Source organism: Gorilla gorilla, chromosome 5 (assembly GCF_029281585.2).
Source record: "Gorilla gorilla gorilla isolate KB3781 chromosome 5, NHGRI_mGorGor1-v2.1_pri, whole genome shotgun sequence".
Taxonomy (NCBI): domain Eukaryota; kingdom Metazoa; phylum Chordata; class Mammalia; order Primates; family Hominidae; genus Gorilla; species Gorilla gorilla.
Genome location: NC_073229.2, coordinates 113336787 through 113358868, shown reverse-complemented (window position 1 = coordinate 113358868; position 22082 = coordinate 113336787). Strand labels below are relative to the sequence as shown.

The window sequence follows — 22082 nt, the reverse complement described above, 5'->3', positions numbered from 1 at the left end:
TGGCTCACAAGCTTCCTGAAAATCTAGCAATCAGCTCCCGAAAGCCTGTAGAAGTCTAGTCCAGTGCACCACTGGATGTGAGTGCAGGAAGGGAGTAGAAAATCTTTTGTATGTTCAGAATAAAAATCCTCAGTAAGCCTCAACCACCAGGAAAACACCCCCTTTCCCTCCCTGTGCCTAAAAGCAGATGAGTTGATTTCTCATTGCAAATAAAGTGATGAGTTTGTTTGATTTAAATGAAAAAAAAAAGAGATCTAAATTTCTGAAGACCACCGCTTTGAATTTATTTTAAGGAAAACATGTCAACTCTGTCAGCCACTGGCCAGCTCCTAAAATACATCCAATTTACCATCTCCTCACTTCATTCATTCATTGATTACTTCAACAGATTCTTATTAACAGCATCCTGGGTGCCACGGTGGCCTGTGGAGTTGTACGAATGAAAGCCATGCCAGATTCTAGATCAAGCTCTGGGGACATAAAGACAGGAATAGAGGTCACTGTCCTTCCTAGGACTGCAGGCCAGTGGAGGAGACAGGCACAGAACCCAATGCTTAGGACACAAATGAGGAATGCAGCAGTGCAGTGGGTGGAGGAGCAGGGAGCCACAGATAACAGGATGATGAGAACAGTTTCCTAGGCACCAGCATACAATAAAAACTGAAATCCACAAGTGAGATACTCTATTATGCTTGGTAGATTTTACTAAGGTAATATTGAAAAACCAATTCCATGACTTTTGAATCCCTAGTCAACTTCAAGATATAAAAGAGTCAATGAGGCCGGGCGTGGTGGCTCAGGCCTGTAATCCCAGCCCTTTGGAAGGCTGAAGCAGGTGGATCATCTGAAGTTAGGAGTTCAAGACCAGCCTGGCCAATATGGCAAAACCGCATCTCTACTAAAAATATAAAAATTAGCTGGGCATGGTGGCACATGTCTGTAGTCCCAGCTACTCAGGAGGCTGAGGCAGGAGAATCGTTTGAACCAGGGAGGTGGAGGTTGCAGAGTTGAGATCGCACCACTGCACTCCAGCCTGGGCGACAGAGCGAGACTGTCTCAAAAAAAAAAAAAAAAAAAAAAAGAAGAAGAAGAAGAGGAAGAAGAGGAGTCAATGACAGCGGGAGAAAGGAAAGATTTGTGAAATTTTCTCGGGAGAGCATTGTGGGCATTCCGTGAGTGGGCCTTCACTGGGACCTCTCAAAAAGCTTGGTGTGTGTGCGCCTGCAGTTTGGGACACTGTGCAGTTAGGTGGGAGAGAAGAGCTGTCTGACCACCCTGGGGGCAGAGCCAGAAGTTTTTGCCATAGTGGGATCAGACTGTACTTATCTGTGAGTGTATGTGGAGAGGACGGTGGGTGAACCAAGAGCTGGAGAATGGAAACCTGCAGTGTGGAGGCGCCCAGTCGTGGGAGTGAGGAAGCCAGGAAAGAAAGTATCAGCTTCCACCAGGTAACACGCCCAGAAAGCAGGAAGCCGCCCAGCCACAGAACTGCCCTGCGCCCACCTCCCTGTCTCCTTGCACTTCCACCTGTGTGGGAAGAGATCGGAGATGGGCAGAAACTGACCACTCAAATGCCAACTTTTTTTTCTTTTTTTCGATGGAGTCTCACTCTGTTGCCCAGGCTGGAGTGCAGTGATGCGATCTCGGCTCACTGCAACCTCCGCCTCCCAGGTTCAAGCAGTTCTCCTGCCTCAGCCTCCTGAGTAGCTGGGACTACAGGTGCATGCCGCTACGCCCGTCAAATGCCAACTTTTATCTTAGCTGAGGAGGGACAGCAGAAGTCTTCATTTGAATGAACTTTGAAGCTGATGAATACCTCAGACCAAAACTCTTAATTTCTGAATTAAGGTGTGGTTTGTGACTTAAGAGGATTTTGACTATTACATAAGAATGAGCAGAAGAGCCACGGGACCTGCCAAGTTTCCATCCAGGGCAGGGAAGAGCCCCTCCAATGAATCAATTTAAAGAGACTTGTGGAAACAAGAATAAACATGGACTTTGATTACATCACAAATGGTTGCTTTATGTGTAAGTTATATGGAGAGAAGCATCAACTCAGGGTGGGAAGACCCATTCTGGTGATGTCTGTAATTCTGAAAACAGCTGTTCCTGTACCAACTAACAGAAAGAGGAGGAGTATTCAGTCCCCTTGTTCGTAGCAAAACATTTCCTTCGTTGGGCATTCTATGTCTCTAAAGTTAGCTCCAAGTGTCCCTGAAGTTAGTTCTTAGCTTATTTCATGTTGATGATGCCATTGAGCATCGTTATGCGATGATGTACCCGTAGAAATGGAAACCCACCCATTAGGCATCCAGGTCAGCTGCCAGCCTGACCCCCACCTCGACCTCTGCACTCTAACATTCCCTGCTTATCAGGATTTCCAGGAGACATAAGACCACCCAGCTGCTGGCAATCAAAAATGCCTCATAGATAGAATACAACCATTCCACCCTCAAAGCAGTGGGAAAAAATGAGGCAAATATTTGAAAAATTCCATTTCAAGAATGTTCTTTTCCTTGAAATTTCCATTTAAATTAAAAGTGATTTTTCTTTTTTTACCATGAATTATTCATATAATTTCCACAACTTTTGCGTAGCAAATATTGCATGGTCGAAGGAAAAGGAGTCCATTCAGCACCAGCGAACAAATGTTAATCGTGTCCTGCTGTGAAATTCCCCACTGGATAGGAGGCTTTTCACTATGAAGAATGATCTGTATGTGTTTGGTTTTGATGTGGAAGCCTCTTTCCCAGTGTAAATTCTGAAACAAAATCACTCAGTGCCAGCAAGTGCTTGCCTATTAACACAATAAGACCCTTCAGTGTTTTTCCATTACTTTGATCTCCAAGGAATTATCCACTAACAACACATATGTCCACTAGTAGATACTATTATCAATATAAAAATATCAACATCGTTAAAGAAAAAGTGCCAAGCTTGGCAACTGGGGTAAGTGTACGCTGTATTGTATATGATGTTGGATATCAATAAAATCAATAAAAGAACAAAAGAACTGGAATTTATCTGAAACAGGAGAACAATATATGGTCCTAGAGCTTCTTTTAAGAAACCATATCATGTAAGTTTTTATTTCACATTATTATATTCATTGAGACCATTGCTTCTTTAAAATGCTTGAATGTGATAAGAGTTAGTAGAGACATTCTGTTTGCCTCACACTGACCCTTGGGTTAAACATAAATGCCTAAGAGTACTCCAGTGATGGTATCACTCATAAGCTACTTATCTAAACCCTCACACATTGCTTATGAAGTATGAGAAGAGGCATCTATCATATTGGAAGGAAGCAGAGGCCTTTTCCATTTATCATTTTGCACTCGTCTTTCGCAGGCTCTGAATAAATCAATTTTGTCTTTTTGGCCCTAGGGTTACAGTAACTGCAATGTGCAACATGGACTTCAGCCGATTTCCCTTGGACACACAAACGTGCTCTCTTGAAATTGAAAGCTGTGAGTAGACTTGTCCCCGGGCATCAGCACACAGCTCCTGATAATTCTCAACACCTCTAACTCTCAGCTGCAGGAACAGTGTGTGTTCCTTATTCATGAGTAGACTTTTTTTTTTTTTTTTTGAGACGGAGTCTCACACTGTCGCCTGGGCTGGAATGCAGTGGCGCAGTCTCTGCTCACTGCAACCTCTGCCTCCCAGGTTCAAGTGATTCTCCTGCCTCAGCCTCCCGAGTAGCTGGGATTACAGGCACCTGCCACCATGCCTGGCTAATTTTTTGTATTTTTAGTAGAGACAGGGTTTCACTATGTTGACCAGGCTGATCTCGAATGCCTGACCTTGTGATCCACCTGCTGGGATTACAGGCGTGAGCCACCACGCCCGGCCTTCATGACTATACTTTTAAAGTAATGTGTTAGATTGAAGCTAGGTCTAGGGTAATTTTAAATATCAGGAACAAATTTGAAACTAAAACCTTCATTGCCATAACTGATCTTTTTAATGCCTTGTGGCAATGGTTTTAAACTTTGTTCTGTTGAATCAGGGTAACTGCTTGGGGAAGGGAAGTAGAGGGCTAAGCGAATGTGGGTCTCCTTCCAAGCCCTTTGCCCAACACACACACACACACACACACACACACACACACACACACAGAGACATGAGTTCATCCAGAGAGCTCATTTTTGATGTGTTTTATTGCTCTTCTAAATGTAATTTCTGCTGAAGAAAGGATTTCCTGGCCAAAACAAGTTTGACAACAGTTGCCCTAGGGAACTGTCACTGTGAGTTCGTGTGGTGGTTGAGACGCTCAGGCACAACAAGGGATTTCAGGAAGCTTGCACACACACAGACATCCTGGAAAAACTGAAAACCAGGCACTATGACACCACAGGTGCAGTCAACAAAAGAAAAAAATACGCAAATTGGACTACATGAAAATTGTCAGTTTTGTGCATCGACATCAACAGAGTAAAAAGGCAACCCACAAATGGGGAGAATATATTGATAAATCATCTATCTGATAAAGGATTGATATCCAGAATATAAAGAGAACAGCTAAAACTCAATAACAACAACAACAAAACAATCTGCTTAAAAAAATGGACAAAAGACTTGAATAGACATTTCTCCAAAGAAGGTATACAAATGGCCAAGAAGCACATGAAAAGATGTTCAACATCATTAATCATTAGGAAAATGCAAACCAAAACTGCAGTGAGTTACACTTACTGGGATGAATACTGTCAACAAAACAGGAAACAATTCTGGGGAGGATGTGAACAAATTAGAACCCTTATCCTTTGTGGGTAGTAATGTATAATGGTGCAGCCACTGGGGAAAACAGCTCCTCAAAAAATTAAAACAATGGCTGGGCACGGTTGCTCATACCTGTAATCCCAGCACTGTGGGTGGCCGGGGTAAGAGGATCACTTGAGCCCAGAAGTTGAAGACCAGTCTGGGAAACATAGCAAGACCCTGTCTCTACAAAAAAATACAAAAATATGCTGGGCATGGTGGCTGGCACCTGTGGTCCCAGCTGCTCGGGAGGCTGAGGCAGGAGAATCACTTGAGCCCAAGAGCCTGAGGCTGCAGGCTGCAGTGAGCTATGATTGCACCACTGCACTGCAGCCTGGGTGAGAAAGCAAGACCCCCGTGTCTAAAAAAAAAAAAAAAAAATTAAGACCATATGATCCAGCAAATCCATTTCTGGGTAAATAACCAAAAGAATTGAAAGCAGGGTCTTGAAAAGGTACTTGTATGCTCATGTTTATAGCAGTTCTATTCACAATTGCTAAAACATGAAAACAACCCAAGTGTCCATCAGTGGATGAATGGATACACAGAATGCAGTATCTGCATACAGTGGAAGAGTGTTCAGCCTTAAAAAACAAGGATTTCCGATACATGCTACAGCATGAATGAAACTTGAGGGCAGTATGCTAAGTGAAATCAGCCAGTCGCAAAAGACAAATACTGTATGATGTCACTTTTAAGAGGTACTTAGCGTAGTCAAAATTATAGAGACAGAAAGTAGAATGGTGGTTGCCAGAGGCTGGGGAGAGGGGAAACAGGGATGAGGCGTTATTGTTAAATGGGTATGGAGCTTCAGTTTGGGAAGATGAAAAGAGTTCTGGAGGTGGATGGTGGTATGACCAGCATACTGGTTGTGTTTATGTAGTAATGTAGTACAACATAGATACTACATGAAAATTTTAAAATGCTGTGCATCAAAACATCAACAGAGTAAATGCAACCCACGAATGGGAGAATATACATTGGCAAATGATGTATCCTACCATAAGAATGGTTGTATTTATGTAGTAATTTTCATGTAGTATAATTTTAATTATATTTATCATGCATCATAAATACAACACTAAGAATGTAGTGCAATACCATTGAAGTTACACTAAAGAATGGTTAAGATGGTAAATTTTATGTGTATTTTAACACAACACAACACACACACACACACACACACACACACACCTCAGAAACCAGGCCACAGAAAGAGCCAGGCAGAGGCAGTATAAAATGATCCACATGCCTCTCTGTCCCTCTACATGTCCGCTCCATTCTCCTCCCTGCCCAAACACTTTCTCCCACAGCACAGTGGACACCCCTGTGACTCCTACACTCCTCCTGAACACTGGCACTCCCTGGCAGTGTCAAAGCCCTAGTGAGGGTTCTCACTGGTCCAGGGCACGTTCTAAGCCAGCCTGGGCTTGTAGCAGTGGATCAGGTGTCCCCTGGCTCCAATCATCTGGGACCAAGGAGTGCAGGGACGTTGACATCACACACTGCTGGGGCCAAAGGGACAGCTGCATAGGGCACTGAATGTGGGGAAAGGGTGTAATAAAACCCAGGACCAAGGGAGTGGCTACTTATTGCACAGTGGCTTTACCTCTGCCTTGTCATTCAACCCTCACAAGACCCTGAAGAACAGGTTATTATCATTATACAAAGGAGGGACAGAGCTCGGTGGCAGAGCCAGACTGAAATACTGAGTTCATTGTCTCCAGAACTTAGTTTTCCCCACTATGCCTGGGCAGCTTCTGCCTCCATCTGGAATGTAGCCTTTTTTCAGGTTGTATCAATCATGGCTCCGCCAAATAAACAGAACCAGTAGGACATACAGAGTAGAGATTTATTGCAAGGAAGTGGCTAGCAGGATTGTGGGGGCTGGCTAAGAGTCCCACATCTGCAGGGCGGGCCATCAGGAGTGCAGGAGGGGCACTCTGGGGCAGGAGCAGATGCCGCAGGCCACAGGTGGGATTTCTTCTTCCAGGAAACCTCATCTCTGCTTCTAAGGCCTTTCACCTGATGGAATCAGGCCCACCCAGATTATCCAGGAAAATCCCCTTTAAAGTCCAGTGGTTGTAGATATTAGTCACATCTACAAAACACTTTTACAGATTAGTGTTTGATTGTATAATTGGGTACCATAGCCAAGCCAGGTTGACACATGAAACTGACCATCACACAGGTCATCAAACAGGAATAAAATAGTCCCAGGGACCCCTGGAAGGAACTGTTTACACATCAACAGGCTGGACTGGCAGTGCCATGAGGCTTCTCCTCAATTATGCTCAGGCTGGAGGTAGGTTTGTTCACTTGGAGTTCACCAGAAGCAGGTGAGGGAAGGGGAAATGGTAGCACCAGAAAGGGTGATGATCATGGATTCGCTTCGACTTTACCCTGAGTAGGAGTAACTGGAGTCCTACAGAGAAGGGACTTGTTCCACTCCCGTCTCTTTATGGATCTTTTCTTGCTAAAATTCAGCCTTTATTACCTGATAGTGTTTACAGGTGCTTGCCATCAATTGATGAGTCGCCACACTTTGAAAGAAGAAAGGAAAAGGCTAAATTACTCTCCATTTATAAGGCTGAGCCATGTGAAATTTTGCCAATATTTAACCATTTCTAACCTACAAAAATAGAATTCCATTTGATTTAACCTAATAAATGGCAGGCTGAATTGTAGGGTGAACCCTTTTGCAGGAATTATGTGCATTTGGGCTTGAGAACTTTGCTCTGATGACTTTTGGAAGAGTGGAGACAATTAGATTTGTCTCTTTGGATATTGTTTTGCTTTGTTTAGACTGTGGTTTGTTTTTCAAACTATCATATCACAATCCCAGTAGTCAGTGTGGGAGGTCAGGACACAGCTTCTACATAGCCCCACAGACCATCTTGTCTTGCCACCACCTTGTGTCTGATGCTGGCCCCTGTCTTTTCAGATGCCTATACTGAAGATGACCTCATGCTGTACTGGAAAAAGGGCAATGACTCCTTAAAGACAGATGAACGGATCTCACTCTCCCAGTTCCTCATTCAGGAATTCCACACCACCACCAAACTGGCTTTCTACAGCAGCACAGGTAAGTGTAGAGTGAGGGCTGAGAGTCAGGGCAGGCTTCAGCTTGGTCTCCAAAGTTCACCCTCTATTATAGGAAGGTTTGAATTGGTCATCAGGTGAGCAGTGTCACTTATATTTGAAACTAAAGACAGAGGCCGGGTGCAGTGGCTCATGTCCCAGCACTTTGGGAGGCCAAGGTGGATGGATTGCTTGAGCTTAGGAGTTCAAGACAAGCCTGGCCAACATGGCGAAACTCAGTCTCTACTAAAAATACAAAAATTAGCCAAGTGTGGTGGCACACGCCTATAGTCCCAGCTATCTGGAAGGCTGAGGTGGGAGATCCCTTGAGCCCTGGAGTTGGAGGTTACAGTGAGCTGAGATCACACCACTGCACTCCAGCCTGGGCGACAGAGTGAGACCCTGCCTCAAAAAAAAAAAAAAAGAAAAGAAACTAAAGGCAGAAATCCTAAGTGAAGTCTAGTGGGTAGCAAGCAGTGGGTGGAAGTGATTTTTTTTGATATTACCAATGCATCAGAGTACTAACCTAAAAAAATTAGTAAGAACTTAAAACATAAGCCACTTGAGTGGGTTTATTTGAGACAATCGCATTGCCAGCTTAGTAACTGGCATCTCAGCCTTGATACGCTGATCCGAGCCCCCTTCTTGACAGGAGGAAACAAATACAATTCAGGTCTGCTGTTTTCAATTTACGTTCTCCCTGCTCCAGCCAGCCCCGTGGGGTCGCTCCACTCTTGACCAGTCTGCTCTTGCTATGCTGCTTGCACAGCCCCTCCTGGTGACTCTCTTCTAAGTGTCAGTGCAGGAACCACTGGTCAGTCCCCTGTGGACCCAGTTGTTCCTTTTTGAACCAAGGGTTGGGACAGGCTCACCCCCTCCTGTTGCCTGGGGGCATGCTCTGTGACCTTTCTCCTGGGCGCTTGCCTGCGCTAAACAGCTGAGGTTAACTTGCTTCATTTCTTGCCTTAAAAATAAAAAGTAGGGACACAAGTGGGTTTTGATTACATCGATGAATTGTATAGTGGTGAAGTCTAGGAATTTTTTTTTTTTTTTTTTTTTTTTGAGACGGAGTCTCACTCTGTTGCCCAGGCTAGAGTGCAATGGCCAGGTCTGGGCTCACTGCAACCTCTGCCTCCTGAGTTCAAGCAATTCTCCTGCCTCAGCCTCCCGAGTAGCTGGGATTACAGGCACCCACCACCACGGCTGGCTAATTTTTGTATTTTTAGTAGAGATGGGGTTTCACCATGTTGGCCAGGCTGGTCTTGAACTCTTGACCTCAAATGATTCGCCCACCTCGGCCTCCCGAAGTGCTGGGATTACAGGCAAGAACCACTGCGCCCAGCTGAAGTCTAGGATTTTAGTACATCTGTCACCTGAGTGGTGTACATTGTACCCAATGGGTAGTTTTTCATCCCTCACTCTCCTCCCACCTTCCCCACTTCTGAGTCTCCAGTGTCCACTATACCACTCTGTATGCCTTTGTGTTCCCATAGCTTAGCTCCCACTTATAAGTGAGAACATGTGGTATCTGCTTTTCAATTCCTGAGTTATTTCACTTAGAATAATGGCCTCCAGTTCCATCCGAGTTACTGCAAAAGACATTATTTCATCTTTTTTTTTTTATGGAAGAGTGGTATTCCATGGTGTATGTATACCATATTCATTCATATCCATTCATCTATTGATGGGCACTTAGGTTGATTTCATATCTTTGCAATTGTGAATTGTGCTTCTTGCCTCTTTTTTGACCAGTCACCTTTCAGGATGATTTCGCTCAAATCTTCATGCAGTTTCTATGGCTAAAACTTGCGCAATTGACTGCACAGGGAAGCACATTCTTTTTAAGTACCCCATGGTCTTTCTAATCTGTAAGAGGGAGCACCAACATAGCACTGCAACCCAGCACATATTATCTCCTGTATCCATCACCCCAAAGTATTGGTTCCTTGGAGGAACCCTGTTCTTTTGACCCTCAGCATTCTGACAGTCCCTCTGCAGTAGCTTGCTGGTAACCAGAGGCATGTCCCATGCATTATAATGACCCAGGGTGCCAAGTTTCCAAGTTCATATTGCCAAGTCCCCATCCATTTTATTTTTAGTCCTAGGCATCTCACGCATATAAGGCCTTTTCCTTTTTTTTTTTGTCTTTTTTTTTTCCATCATCCTCCCTTTCTCTTCAACTCCCCCATGCATATGTTTTCCTTGTAAGGACACAAAAGAAGAGCTAAAATGTAGTTGGACCTGTGATTGTTCACTGTGTTCCTAAATACAATGTTGTGTTTAACTTTCTTTTTTAACTTAAAGCACATTTCTCCCATAAAGAAATCTAAAGAGATTGTTTAAATCAGTGCTTCTCAAACTTTGACGTGCATATGAACTATGAACAAATTACATATATATATATATATATATATATATATATATATATATATATATATATAAAATTATTTTTTTTCCTAATAGAGACAGGGTCTCATTCTGTGGCTCAGGCTGGAGTGCAGTGGGCGATCATAGCTCACTGTAACCTTGAACTCCTGGGCTCAAGCAATCCTCCCGCCTTGGCCTCCCAAAGTGCTGGGATTACAGGCATGAGCCACCACGCCCAGCCGAGAATATTGTTAAATGGACCTCCAATTAAGTAGGTTTGGGGTGGGGCCCAGTTATCTTCATTTATAACAAGCTCCCAGGTGACGGTGAGGTTGCTGAACCCTAGACCAGGTAATGAGAGTAACAGGAGTTTAAATGACCCAGGCATGATGGTAGTTCATTCCATGTAATCTCAGCATTTTGGGAGGCTGAAGTGGGTGGATCACTTGAAGCCAGGAGTTCGAGACCAGCCTGGTGAACATAGCAAGACCCAGTCTCTACCAAAAAATTTAAAAATCAGCTGGGTGTAGTGGTACCAGCTACTTGGGAGGCTGAGGTGGGAGGATTGCTTGCACCCAGGAGTTCGAGGCTGCTGTGAGCCAAGATTGCACCACTGCACTCCAGCCTGGTGACAGAGTGATACCCTGTCTTAAGAAAAGAAAAAAGTTTAAATGGTCTTTTCAAGGGATTCCGTTTGTAAGTAGGACAACGGCCAAAGGTTTCTTGAGATAGATTCACCCAGGTGGTATGTATTACTATATAATCACTTTGTTTCATGATTTCTCTCACTTTCACCTTATAAAGACATGGTAAGAGTCCATTGGAGTGTCTAAGGCACTTAACAATTTCCTGAATAAAATGTGTTTTATGAAGGAGCCATGATGTGTACTGTCTTTTATTCCTGTGTCCCCCAGGCTGGTACAACCGTCTCTACATTAATTTCACGTTGCGTCGCCACATCTTCTTCTTCTTGCTCCAAACTTATTTCCCCGCTACCCTGATGGTCATGCTGTCCTGGGTGTCCTTCTGGATCGACCGCAGAGCCGTGCCTGCCAGAGTCCCCTTAGGTAAGGAAACCTCAAGTGCATATTCCAAGCATCTGCAAATATAGGTATTAACAATTCCTTCCAGATAAAACCATTCTTTTCAAATTGATTCTATATCCCTTTTGGCGTTATGACTTGGAAAAACTCAAGAGTTATTTATTTATAGTTAAAATCCTGTAATTAGGAATCTATGTAGCAAAATGCTTTCCAGGACTCTGCAGGTGCCCATCCAAACAGCCCACATTTAGTCTTGTTGAAGCCGTGTTCCAGGGTGGGAGAGCCTGGTCTTTAGGTGCCTTCTTTGCTCACCTGCAAAATGAATCATATCCTACAACAGTGTTTCTCAAATGGTAGCTCAAGGGGTCTTTGTGATAGAATCTTTGTGGCAAATTGTTAAAAATGAAGGGTCCTGGGTCTCATCTGCCTCTATAGAATGAGAATCTCTGAGGGAGGACCAGGAACCTGCATTTTTAACAAGCTCTCCCAGTAATTATTCTGTGTACTCAAGTCTGAGAATCCCTTCTCTATAAGCATTCCGCTTATGGCTATTTGCTGTCAGCTCTTTTTCTCACCTTAAATATTATACCCATTTATACACACCACCATTGCTTAGACAGTTCAGGGACTGCAGGGGAGAATGCGACCCACCAGGTTTTAGTGAAACTGGATTGGAGCTGGCCCTTAAGATGACCCCAATCCCCTGTGATTTGATGTTTGCCAAACAAATGTTCTGAGCTTAATTTGAAATCCTGGGCAAATTTCCACGGACAGATGCCTTGTCCTCTAACAGTTGTTCCATAGCTTGAACAGTTACTGTGCTAAATAGATACACACTCTAGTTTTAAAATCTGTTTCTTATCAATGAAGTTAACATTGTCATCCTTAGTGAAATTGACCCATAAGTCCTCAAGTGGACAATGCTGAATGGGCAGCTAGGTCCAGCATGGTGATGGCTGCTGGGGGTGCCCTGACAGCTGTCGACGCAGGCCCAGGACAACAGGACTGCACACCAACAGCCAGGACATGATATTAAAATAAACCCCATGGGCTTTTTCACCCTTGATGGAGCAGTAGTTATAAGAAACATATATACCTGCTCATATATGCAACCTCTTATTTTGTAAAAATTAATTGAAATAAATGTTTTAATGCCAAAATGTCTAGGGTTCTTTGCAGAAGAATAGTGACACAGATGCTACGATGAATACACAGGTTATGCAGAGGGGCGAAAGGGTAGGGAAGCAGGGGGAGAGGAACAGGAAAAGCTTCATGAAAAGCTAAATCTTGAAAGATGTGTAAGTGTTTGCTGGACAGTGGAGCAGGGATGGAGACATTCTAGGTCGAGGGAGCAGCAGGGACAAATGAGCAGAGACATGAAACCATCCTGTGTTTGGTGAAAGACAAGCAAACACTTGTTTCTCATTCTTGTGTTTGCAGGTATCACAACGGTGCTGACCATGTCCACCATCATCACGGGCGTGAATGCCTCCATGCCGCGCGTCTCCTACATCAAGGCCGTGGACATCTACCTCTGGGTCAGCTTTGTGTTCGTGTTCCTCTCGGTGCTGGAGTATGCGGCCGTCAACTACCTGACCACTGTGCAGGAGAGGAAGGAACAGAAGCTGCGGGAGAAGGTGACTTTGCCATGCGCTTATAGTGTCTGGTCAGGATGGAACCTGATCTAGCTCTGGAACCTCAGGCAGGGCAGACCTTCTCTGTAAAGCGAGGTCATGATACCCTCTCCTGTGCCTACTCCACAGGGTTGTTGTGAAGAGCAAACAAATTGGTGTATTTCAAGTCATTGTAAAATTTACTTTGGGTGACATCTTTCATTCATTGAAACATTTATTTTGCACATCCACATACTTGGACCAGGTCTTAGTTAAGTGTTAGGGAACATTTTGGTGATGTTCATAGTTTAGTGAGGGAATCCCAGGAGAAAAATAAATGACAATTTAACATAGTGGGACAAATTATTTATGAACATAAGGGTGTAATAAAAGAACTGTCCAGGGAAGAACGTTTCTCATTCTAGGAAATCTTCCTTCATATATAACCTCATGCATCCTCCACCTTTTCCCAGGTTATCTTTCCTCCCACGTGACTCTCCTTTCCTCCTCCAGTGTGCAGCTCAATGGTTATCACCCCCAGCAAACTCTAACCGTGTTACAGTAATCTATCCCCACAATGCCAATCCCCATCCCCATGACAAATGCACACGTTCATGCACACACTTGTAATTATGTGATCTGTAAACATTTTTATCAAGGGCTCATAACAGCTTATGATCTCATGGAGAACAGGGTGATCTATGAAGCATGAGCATTCTTGTTGGTCTTTGGTATGGCACTGTGATATTTTCTAAGAGTCAGTATGTAGATTTTAGATCAGCAAAAATGGATACCAGGCCGGGCGCAGTGGCTCACGCCTGTAATCCCAGCACTTTGGGAGGCCGAGGCAGGTGGATCACCTGAGATCAGGAGTTTGAGACCAGTCTGGCCAACATGATGAAACCTCGTCTCTACTAAAAATAAAACAATTAGCCTGGCATGGTGGTGTGCATCTGTAATCCTAGCTACTTGGGAGGCTGAGGCAAGAGAATCACTTGAACCCCAGAGGCGGAGGTTGCAGTGAGCTGAGATTGATCGTGCCATTGCACTCCAGCCTGGGCGACAAGAGCAAAACTCAAGTCCCCAAAAAAACAAAACAAAACAAAACAAAACAAAACAAAACAGGATACCTACCCTCTTCCCAAACTGGGAATACCGGAAACCAGGCAACACCCTCCGCTATGCAGTTCCTTTTGAAGGGCTTCTGAGAGATGATGCTGAGCTCACACCCCAACATGTGTTTACTGTGTTTGCAGCTTCCCTGCACCAGCGGATTACCTCCGCCCCGCACTGTGATGCTGGACGGCAACTACAGTGATGGGGAGGTGAACGACCTGGACAACTACATGCCAGAGAATGGTGAGAAGCCCGACAGGATGATGGTGCAGCTGACCCTGGCCTCAGAGAGGAGCTCCCCACAGAGGAAAAGTCAGAGAAGCAGCTACGTGAGCATGAGAATCGACACCCACGCCATTGATAAATACTCCAGGATCATCTTTCCAGCAGCATACATTTTATTCAATTTAATATACTGGTCTATTTTCTCCTAGATGCTTGTAATTCTACAAATTTCACATTTCCATGGCATGCCCTACAGAAATAACTGTATAATGAAAAAGTATTTAAGGATATGGTTTAAAAAAAATCCCAGGACCCACCCATGTTTTCACTATCCCTTCTGCAGCTTTCCAAAGCTACATTGACAAGACACTTACTGGTTTAATTTGCACTTATTAACCATCTATTGAATACACAGCATTATATTAGGTGCTGCAGGAAATACGACACTGTAGCGACTGATGTTAGTTGTTACCCAGATCCCCTGGAAAAGCACACTACCAGTGTTGTGGGCACATTTAGTTCCACCCGTTAGACCCTTGATGCTGTTCACATGAATAATTTATTTTCCTCCAGTGTCATTACATTGTTCAGGCTACGTGAACTTGGAAGCACCTACAGGCCATTTGCATGAAATTCACATGCACCTAAATCCTCACTTTGACAGAAACTCATGCTTCAGTTTATAACCTATTACCTGTTTTGTATGCAACTCCACCTCCGCATGTTTATTTTAATAAAAGGCAATGATAATATTCACATTATTTTTCTTTATATGCTGTGGTTCACAGGCTTTACCCCTTCACAAGAAAAGCTCTTTAGATTGGCGCAATTGCTTCTGATTTTGGTGAAATTTTCCCTGGTAGGGAAACTTTGAAGATAAGAGTACACACATGCATTTTGTCTGTTGTGTCATAGAGGTAACTAGGCTAGAAAATTTGTGTTTAAATGTTCCCTATTTTATATAATCACCACTTCATGTTTCTTCTTCTTGGAGCATGTCCTTGTTCAAAGAGAAGTCCTTTCTCAGTGATGTGATATCTTCACTGAGGAACTTGGGTAGAGAATGATTTCTTCTGCATAAACATTTCAAGGAAATACATAATTTGGGACTACTTGTAACTCATTAGAATGAGAAATACTCACATGGTTTCTTAAGAGAAAAAGAACATCGGAAAGCAAAATAAATGGGAAGATATCACTGGACATCTGCATTTATACTCGAAATAACCAGCATTTTCTATGGACCAGAAAACTGCCATCACCTAGACCACACAGCCCAGATACCAGGCAGAAGGATGGCCCAATGGCAACTGATGTCAGGGCATGGGGTAAAGGAGAGGGTTCTAATCTGGTGTATCACTTAAAAACAGTTATTTATATTATATATCTGCTATATAGATCAACCTCCACCAAACTTACCCAAACAGCAATTGTTTTATTTGAAACTCACTTTAATAAAGTGAATTATATACACAATAATGTCATTTTCATTTCAAAGTTAATTTGACTCATCACCAATACTAAATATTATGATATTTCTACATATGCAGGACTATATTTTAATCTGAAAAAACCTGTTTGCATAAACCCTAATTACAATGTAATCTCCCATTATCTCCAATGAAAACTCGCTGAAAGAAAGTTTTTTGGCAAGCTTGAATAAACTTAAAGGGATTTAGATGAAATAGTTAAATGTTAACTATTTAAATTTTGTATTCTCATTTTACTTTTTTGAGACAGGGTCTCACTCTGTCACCCAGGCTGTAGTGCAGTGGTGCCATCTCAGCTCACTGCAACCTCTGCCTCCCAGGCTCAAGTGATTCTCCCACCTCAGCCTCCTGCGTAGCTCGGGCTACAGGCATGCTCCACCACACTCAGCTAATTTTTAAAAGTTTTTGTAGAGACAAGGTCTCATTATATTGCCCAGGCTGGTCTCAAACTCCTGAGCTCAATCAGTCCTCCCACCTCAGCCTCCCAAAGTGCTGGGGAAAAGGCGTGAGCCATCGCACCTGACCCCTAAATGTTAACTTTTGATGTTTAAAAATGTTATTTTAAAAACGCTGGTTTTTTCCATGATTATTTTATAGAACAATTGCAATCAAACTCTTTACAAACATCTTTGCTGCTGTCTTCTTCCTCTTGATCACTAGGGCCACTGTGAGTGAGCTGGAATGTATCCAGGGCACACCATCTGAACTTCCATCTATTTGTACGGGATACTCCACCATTTGAAGCAACCTATGGGATAGTCTATTAGTGTGCTAAAGTTGCGATAGCGAAGTACCACAGACTGGGTGGCTTAAACAACAGAAATTTATTTTCTTACAGTTTTGGAGGCTGAAGTCCAAGACCAAGGTGTTGGCAGGCTTGGTTTCCCTGGAAACTTCTCTCCCTGGCTTGTAGATGGCCATCTTCCCACTGTGTCTTCACATGGTCTTTCCTCTGTAATGTGTGTGTCCTAATTTCTTCTTCTTACAAAGACAGTGGTCATATTGGAATAGGGCCCATGCTAATGACCTGATTTAACCTTAATTACCTTTGTAAAGGCCTATCTTCAAATACAGCTATGTTGGGAGTTAGGGCTTCGATATATGAATTTGGGGCCCATAGGGAAACACAATTCATTCAATAACAGATGCCAATAGAAATTATCAATTTGCTTAATAGTATATCTAATGCATCTTTTAGATGTTTATTCTTGATTTTTGCAACACAACACATGCAGCATTGTTTTTTAAAGTGATATTTAAAAGACTTATTTACATTGATAGTCACACAGTGATTGTGAGGAATCAGTGATTAAATTCATATTAAATGTCTTTGCTATCTTTTCTGGCAATTCCCGGTGACCACTATGAGTATCTAAAACTAGCATTAATTGAATAATTTCCATGCTAATGTGTTTTCTTAAGGCATTACTTTTCTGTCAAAGTTATGTAATTGACAGAGAGCTCTGTAGTATGACTTCGTAAGGACCCAAATATAAAGCAACTCCCTATTTTTTGAAGGATAATTTTGGAGAAAACCACATAATATATCTGAGCATCTATAGTACTTAATACGTTTTACTGGCATGAGTAGGAAGATGTGGTTAATAATATTGTCTGGTTAATGGGCAGATACCATGTGGCCATATTGAATATTTTTTTTTAATTTTAAAAATTTTTTATAGAGACAAGATCTCACTATGTTGCCCAGTCTAGTCTTAAGCAAACTCCTGACCTCAAGCAATCTTTCTCTGCCTCAGCCACTGTGCCTGGCTTGAATAATTAATTTTTAAAGAGTTAAAATGTATTTGACTAAAACTATATCAAACATAATGTATTCTCTGCCTGGTAGTTCAGAAGGCGCTGTAGGATTCTGAAGGATTTTTATCACTGTGATAGAATGTAGGCATCATCCAGATGTGCGGAAGGGTTATAGGCAGTAGAGAACTGGAGTTTCAATATTCTTTAGTTGCTTTCATAATTCATACTTTATAGGGAAGGGTGGTGATGCTAGATCTTAGAATAAAAAATGGCTTATATTTTAGTGACAGTGAAACCTCACATTTGTAAATCCAGTTTTACAAAAAATACTTTCACATTCTGTTTCATTTGAACCTGAATGAGGAAATTCTAAAGGCTGAGGGAGGCTGATGGAATAACATGCAGATAACATGGTTAATAAGTGAAAGACTCTTTTTTTTGAGGCCGAGTTTCACTCTTGTTGTCCAGACTGGAGTGCAGTGGCGCAATCTCGGCTCACTGCAACCTCCACCTCCCAGGCTCAAGCAATTCTCCTGCCTCAGCCTCCCGAGTAGCTGGGATTACAGGCACACACCGCTATGGCTGGCTAATTTTTTTTTTGTTATTTTTTAGTAGAGACGGGGTTTCACCATGTTGGCCAGGCTGCTCTTGAACTCCTGACCTCAAGTGACCCACCCACCTCAGCCTCCCAAGGTGCTGGGATTACAGGCATGAGCCACCTTGCCTGGCCTTTTTTTTTTTTTTTTTTAAGACAGAGTTTTGCTCTGTCACCCAGGCTGGCGTGTGGTGGCATGATCTCAGCTCACTGTAACCTCTGCCACCTGGGTTCAAGCGATTCTCCTGCCTCAGCCTCCTGAGTAGCTGCGATTATAGGCGCCTGCCACCACGCCCAACAAATTTTTTTTTTTTTTTTGTATTTTTAGTAGACATGGGGTTTCATCATGTTGGCCAGGCTGGTCTCGAACTCCTGACCTCATGTGATATGCCCACCTCGGCCTCCCAAAGTGCTAGGATTACAGGCATGAGCCATCGCGCCCAACCTTAAGTGAAAGACTCTTTACTCAATGTTCATTCACCTTATTACAGATAATAAATACTGGACAACCAAACTGTCATACACAATACATAAACACTGCTATAAGGAAATATTTTAACTGATCATTGGTATATTTTAATTAATTAATTCATTTATTTATTCATATATTCGTCAAGTAATACTGAGCACCTATTACTTTGTAGGAAACATTTTAGACCAGTGCTTCTTAAACTATCTGTGGTGAAGGTTCAGCTTGTTTTATTTTTTAAAATGTCAGTCCATCAGCTTTTTGTATGATGAGTTTTTTGAACGTGGAGAGTCCCTGACATAACCCAGTCCTGTGCCTGCATCCCCTCCTTCAGAGCCATGGAGCCCACCGCCATGTGTTGCTAAAACCACAATCACAATAATCCACGTATAGAAAGAACAATTTCATTTTGATGTTATCAAGAAAATTGCTACAACTGAATTTCAGGGCTTGCTATGTGTGGGAAATTTCAGTACCTGCAGTAAATAAGAAAGTACATTCTCCAATGCACACGTCAACAATGTTAAAGTAAAACCATTTCACTCACTTCAGTATTATCACAACTTTTAAAATAAGTGAATGTGTTTTCAATTCCATATTCTAAATTTAATTTCAATCTATTTCCTTTCAATTATTTCAAGTATTACTATTTGTGTAGAAGGAAATATCCTTACGTTTCTTGAGACCAGAGTGTTTTATGAATGCCCTCTAGTTTACACCAAAAACAACAGATCCTTATTGGTGAGGTTAGTGGGTTTCTTCAAGTAGCATTTATAGCTCTGTACACACTCGGTGCCTAGTGATGAAACACATGCATTTGTAGGCTACTTGGCTGGCAGGCAGGCCTTGGCCATGAGAACTGAATGAAGATAACCGAATCTCTTTGAGAATCAAAGCCATGCCTAAGTGAGGTTAACTTATATGAAGTGTTCAACCACACAACTATACCTTATATCTATAATGGGGAGTGGAAAATAGGGAAGTGTTTAGCTTTTTCATTTTTCTTGATTTGCAAGCTTCAATACTCTGTTTAAAACAGCGTAATTTTAGCCGGGCACAGTGGCTTCCGCCTGTAATCCCAGCACTTTGGGAGGCTGAGGTGGGAGGATCACTTGAGCCCAGGAGTTCAAGACCAGCCTGGACAATACGGTGAGACCCTGTCTCTACAAAAAATAGAAAAATTAGCTTCAGCTGGGCATGGGGGCACATGCCTGTAGTCTTAGCTACTTTGGACACTGAGGCAGGAGGATTACTTCAGCCCAGGAGGTCAAGGCTTCAGTGAGCCGTGATCACACCACTGCACTCCAGGCTGAGTGACAGAGCAAGACCCTGTCTCTAAAAAAATACATAAAATCTTGTGAAAGTAATTAAGGAAATTTAAAAAAATTGGAAATTTAAAATCTAGTTAGCAGGGCAAAACAAAAAGTGAAAAACTTCCATTTCAGTCCAAATGGAGTTAAACACAACCCGAATGACTGAAAGATACAAATTTAGGCAATATGTTTTGAGTGTATACAATGTCAGACAGTTTGGTATGCTGAGTTGAATAACTGCTTTGGCATTTTGTAGACTGAACCCTCATGTACCTATCTAAACTTTGTGATTCTCCAATAAACAAAAGTCCTTTAAACATTTTAAAAATCTAATTTGTTTTGAAAACTAAAAATTAGACAGGACAGCCAGGCACAGTGACTCATACCTGTGATCCCAGCACATCGGGAGGCTGAGGTGCAAGGATGGCTTGAGCCTGGGAGTTTGAGACCAGCCTGGTCTCTAACAGAGAGCCTCGTCTCTACCAAAAAAAAAAAAAAACTTAAAAAAAAAATTAGCTGAGTGTGGTAGGGTGCACTGGCGGGAGGATCGCTTGAGCCCAGGAGGTGGAGGTTGCAGTGACCTGAGATTGCACCACTGCACTCCAGCCTGGGCAACAAGCAAGACCTTGTCTCAAAATAAATAAATAAATAAATAAATAAATAAATAAATAAATAAATAAAAATAAACATAAGACAGGGAACCACAAGCCATAAAGAGGTGCAAAAAGTAAATCCTCTCAAATTCCCACCATTTCCGTGTCTTAAAATTTTAATTGACATTTCTAGAAGTGGTCATTAACACTGAGGAAAACCCACTGGAGCAAGAAAGAAAGTCCAGCAACGAATAAAAAATACAACCTCAAATTTAATTTTTTGTTGCAATGTAGAACCCAGATGAATGTCATTCCAAAACATTGTTCCTAAAAATGATAGATTCCAAAGAAAAAGACATTAGTTGCAGGGTGAGAGGTGAGTGGAATTGAGAAGAATTAAAGAGGCAGAAGTTGCTTTAGGAAATGTTACTGGCTGCAGTGCCAAGATTTCTGTTGTTCAAAGGCCAAGTTTTAAATCTCATTCAGGCATGTTATAACAGGATTCTGTTTGTAATTTTCCAGTGGTTTCTTTCTCTTAGACTTTCTTCTTCTTCTTTTTTTTTTTTAGACGAAGTCTCGCTCTTGCACCCTAGGCTGGAGTACAATGGCATGGCGTGATCTCGGCTCACTGCAACCTCCACCTCCCGGGTTCAAGCGGTTCTCCTGCCTCAGCCTCCTGAGTAGCTGGGATTACAGGTGCCTGCCACCACACCTGGCTAATTTTTGTATTTTTAGTAGAGACAGGGTTTCACCATGTTGGCCAGGCTGGTCTGGAACTCCTGACCTCATGTGATCTGCCCACCTTGGCCTCCCAAAGTGCCAGGATTACAGGCATGAGCCACCATGCCTGGCCCTCTTAGACTTTCTATTGGAAAGCAATCAACTTTATATTGCCCAGTTAATGACATGTGCAGAGAAACAGTTCAAGCATGATGAGAGAAGAAAAAATGATCTTTGAAAATTTCTCAGTCTTCACCCCAAATTGGTACTGTTTCTCATGTTATGCCTCTGCACATAACTATCCTTATTTTAGTGTTCTGGCTTGTCTCCAAAACACTGTAACTACAGCTTAATATGAACCTAGCTATAAAGTTGCTGGCTTTGCCATCCCAAATAGTTAACAGTCTTTGCAAAATGGTCTTTAGTTATGATATATGCTTTGATTATACTCAAATATATTGGGTAGCTTTACCTAAAAACTAAAAATTTAAGGTACAACATTAGAACTATTTTCCTATTTTGTAATACTTTTCCATAACACAATTTAATTCCCAGGCATTCCTCAAGTTGGATTTCCACTTTTGGGTAATCACTACACCTTTTTTTTTTTTTGAGATGGTCTCGCTCTGTCACCCAGGCTGGAGTACAATGGCATGATCTTGGCTCACTGCAACCTCTGCCTCCTGGGTTCAATCGATTCTCCTGCCTCAGCCTCCCAAGTAGCTGGGATTACAGGCACCTGCCACTACACCTGGCTAACTTTTATATTTTTAGTAGAGATGGGGTTTCACTGTGTTGGCCAGCCTGGTCTTGAACTCCTGACCTCAGGTGATCCACCTGCCTCGGCCTCCCAAAGTGATGAGATTACAGGCATGAGCCACCACGCCCAGCCTCAATGCACCTATTTTTAATTGAGATAATTACAATTAGGTTCT

General features: G+C 42.5%; 1 protein-coding gene across 3 annotated transcripts in view; it reads left to right on the top strand.

Annotated features, from left to right (window-relative positions):
• The window catches only part of GABRR1 (gamma-aminobutyric acid type A receptor subunit rho1), a 40506-nt gene extending 24821 nt beyond the window's left edge, over positions 1-15685 (top strand). For all 3 annotated transcript variants that reach the window (XM_019028923.3, XM_004044395.4, XM_004044396.5), the window contains 5 exons: positions 3388-3470; positions 7709-7849; positions 11127-11279; positions 12696-12892; positions 14125-15685. In XM_019028923.3, the coding sequence (XP_018884468.1) occupies positions 3388-3470; positions 7709-7849; positions 11127-11279; positions 12696-12892; positions 14125-14418 (868 nt within the window). In that variant the 3' untranslated portion in view covers positions 14419-15685. The remainder of the gene's footprint in view (positions 1-3387; positions 3471-7708; positions 7850-11126; positions 11280-12695; positions 12893-14124) is intronic.
• The last annotated feature ends 6397 nt before the right edge of the window (positions 15686-22082 follow it).